Source organism: Buceros rhinoceros, unplaced genomic scaffold (assembly GCF_000710305.1).
Source record: "Buceros rhinoceros silvestris isolate BGI_N320 unplaced genomic scaffold, ASM71030v1 scaffold23346, whole genome shotgun sequence".
NCBI lineage: Eukaryota > Metazoa > Chordata > Aves > Bucerotiformes > Bucerotidae > Buceros > Buceros rhinoceros.
The window spans coordinates 2,293-4,787 of record NW_010417250.1 but is presented as its reverse complement, the minus strand read 5'-3'; the positions used below and the strand labels follow the sequence as shown (position 1 = coordinate 4,787).

The window sequence follows — 2,495 nt, the reverse complement described above, 5'->3', positions numbered from 1 at the left end:
CAGGCTGTGACCCGTGCAGGCAGGGAAATGATAGCACCACTGCAAGAGCAAAGACATTACAGCACTCAACCAATGAGAGGTGCACCCATGGGGGCTGTGCAGCCAGGACCTTCCAGGCTCGTCCATGTGCGTGAAAGCAGGGGGCTGCGGAGTGCTCAGGTCCTTCCCTGCATCATCTGGTGAAGGCAGCAGGTCCTGCCCAAGTTGTCATACAGCTCCAGCTACAAGTCAGGCTCTACAAGCCAGCAAGAGGTATGCTGGGAGGCATGGTGTGTGTACAGTAAAAGGCACAGGCAGAAGCCAAGGCTAAAAGGACAGAGGTGACGTCTCCAGGGCAGGGTCGCTGCAAATCCACCCTGACAGAGAAGCCTCATGTTTCTGGTTGCTGGTAGGGAGCAGAAATCTAGCACCATTCACCACACAGATGGAGAATCCCAGCCATCACCCCCATCACACTGCACTGGGGGAAAAGCACGAGTTTTTCAGAGCCTGAGCCCCGCAGGCTCTTCCAGGCTACCCATACGCTGCCACATCGAGGGGTTTCTGCAGGAACTGGTCCCAAGGTGGAAGACAGTCCAGAAACAAACTGGGAGAACCGGATCTCTAACTCACACCCAGTGCTTTGCCATTCTTGTGTAATCACATCAGGAAGGGAAGTCTGCACCATCATCCTTCCTCTGCAGGGCACAGACGAAGGTTCCCCAGCCCAGCAGGAGCAGCTACAGTGACCACCCTGATCACATGTCCTATTGGCTTCAAAGAGGCTTTTAAATCAGGCAGGGCTTCACCCTTGGGAAAGAGGGTTCTACCATCCACCCCGTGCTGCGGGTAAATCGCAGCTGCCCCAGGTCACCTCTACCCTGGATGGACACTGGCCTTGAAGACAAGACAGTGATGGAAACGAGCACATCCAACAGGCCCTCGTGGTGGTCCTCCCCTGCCCTGCACCTTACACTAAGCATGCTGGTGCCACCAAGCTGTGGATGTGTGGGAGCATCTTCTTTCCAGTCAGCTGGCTTGGGGGAAGGGTCCCCAGTTTTTGCAGACAGAAGGCTGAGGATTAGACGGGAGAGGTCCCAGGAGTCCCCCTGTCCCAGGTTTCTCCACCAACCCTTCCTACCACCAACATCAAGGATAAGAGAGGAGTGACCAGCCCCCTGCAAGCACCACCCCAGAAAAAAGGATTAAATTTATGGGGACCCACCTCAACCTACCTCTCCCAGAAATTTGCCGCAGCGAGAGCACCCCATCCCTTAGGGCTGCACCACCAAACACTGTCAGGGGGGTCAGAGGAACAGTGCAACACCACCAAGCCAGCCTGTCCCCCGCTCTCCAGCCAACGCAACTCTCCCAAGCAGAGACAAGTGAAGCAGAGCGGGCAGTTGGGAGAGCTGGACTGGGAAGGTGAAGCCATGAGCTACAAGAACGTCACATCATCCTGAGACTGGAGCCAGCGCCAGTGGGCATCGTACTCCAGGTGCAGTTTGCTGTTGAGTTTTAAGTTCTCCAAGTCAGCCTCGGCTTTCCGAGCCTTCCCACCCAGGTTCCCCTTCCCCAGCCTCTCCCCAGCCCCCGATGGCAATTTGGTGTCTCTGCCTGGTTCCAGAGAGGAGGGCTGCTGGCCCAAATACCCATTGGCCACCTGGGACTCCTTAACAAAGCAGTGATCCTGAGGCAGCCCGGGCAGAGAAATGTCCACATGGGGCCACTCATGCTCTGCTTTGCTCTTCTCTTGCTTTGCAAGACCCCTCTCGGGGTCAATCTTCACCCAGTCCTGCTCCGCTCTGACCAGGGCTCTGCCTGGCGCAGGTGCAGCGGTGGTTTCGGCAGCGTTTTGGGAATATTCATCCATGTCATCAGCCAATGTGTCCAGGTAGCTACCGACGGAGATGCTGTCCAGCCTGTCGTTGGGGTCCTGCAGGCTGTCCCAGCTGCCGTTTAGCCACTTCACTGCCTCGATGCCCTCATTCACCACCACCAGCTGCTGCAGGATCTTCACATCGACCGATCGCAGGTAGGCCTGGCAGGGAGACAGAGAGCACAGGGGTTTGGGGGAGGACTGAGGTGGCTGGGGTGGCTGAGGGACCAGGGTCCTAGCCCACCCCATAGTGGCCACAAGCATGGGAACAGAACCATGTTTAGCCACTTCACTGCCTCGATGCCCTCATTCACCACCACCAGCTGCTGCAGGATCTTCACATCGACCGATCGCAGGTAGGCCTGGCAGGGAGACAGAGAGCACAGGGGTTTGGGGGAGGACTGAGGTGGCTGGGGTGGCTGAGGGACCAGGGTCCTAGCCCACCCCATAGTGGCCACAAGCATGGGAACAGAACCATGATGAACAGCACAGCATGGGGGAACCATCCCAGGGGACCCTTTCCAAGACCTGGGGACACAACCTTTGGGGACCAACAACTTGTGGCACCCACCAGCCACCAACACCCTTGGGGAAATAAGTCCAGGGCATTTATGTCACTGCCTCCTATGAGGACAGG

General features: G+C 57.3%; 1 protein-coding gene across 1 annotated transcript; it reads right to left on the bottom strand.

Annotated features, from left to right (window-relative positions):
- Positions 1-1,417: 1,417 nt before the first annotated feature.
- Positions 1,418-2,220, bottom strand: LURAP1 (leucine rich adaptor protein 1; the record flags this gene model as incomplete). Its single annotated transcript, XM_010138149.1, has 2 exons — positions 1,418-2,020; positions 2,134-2,220. Coding segments are annotated over 2 exons (690 nt in total), but the record flags the coding sequence as incomplete, so codon positions are not given.
- Positions 2,221-2,495: the final 275 nt, after the last annotated feature.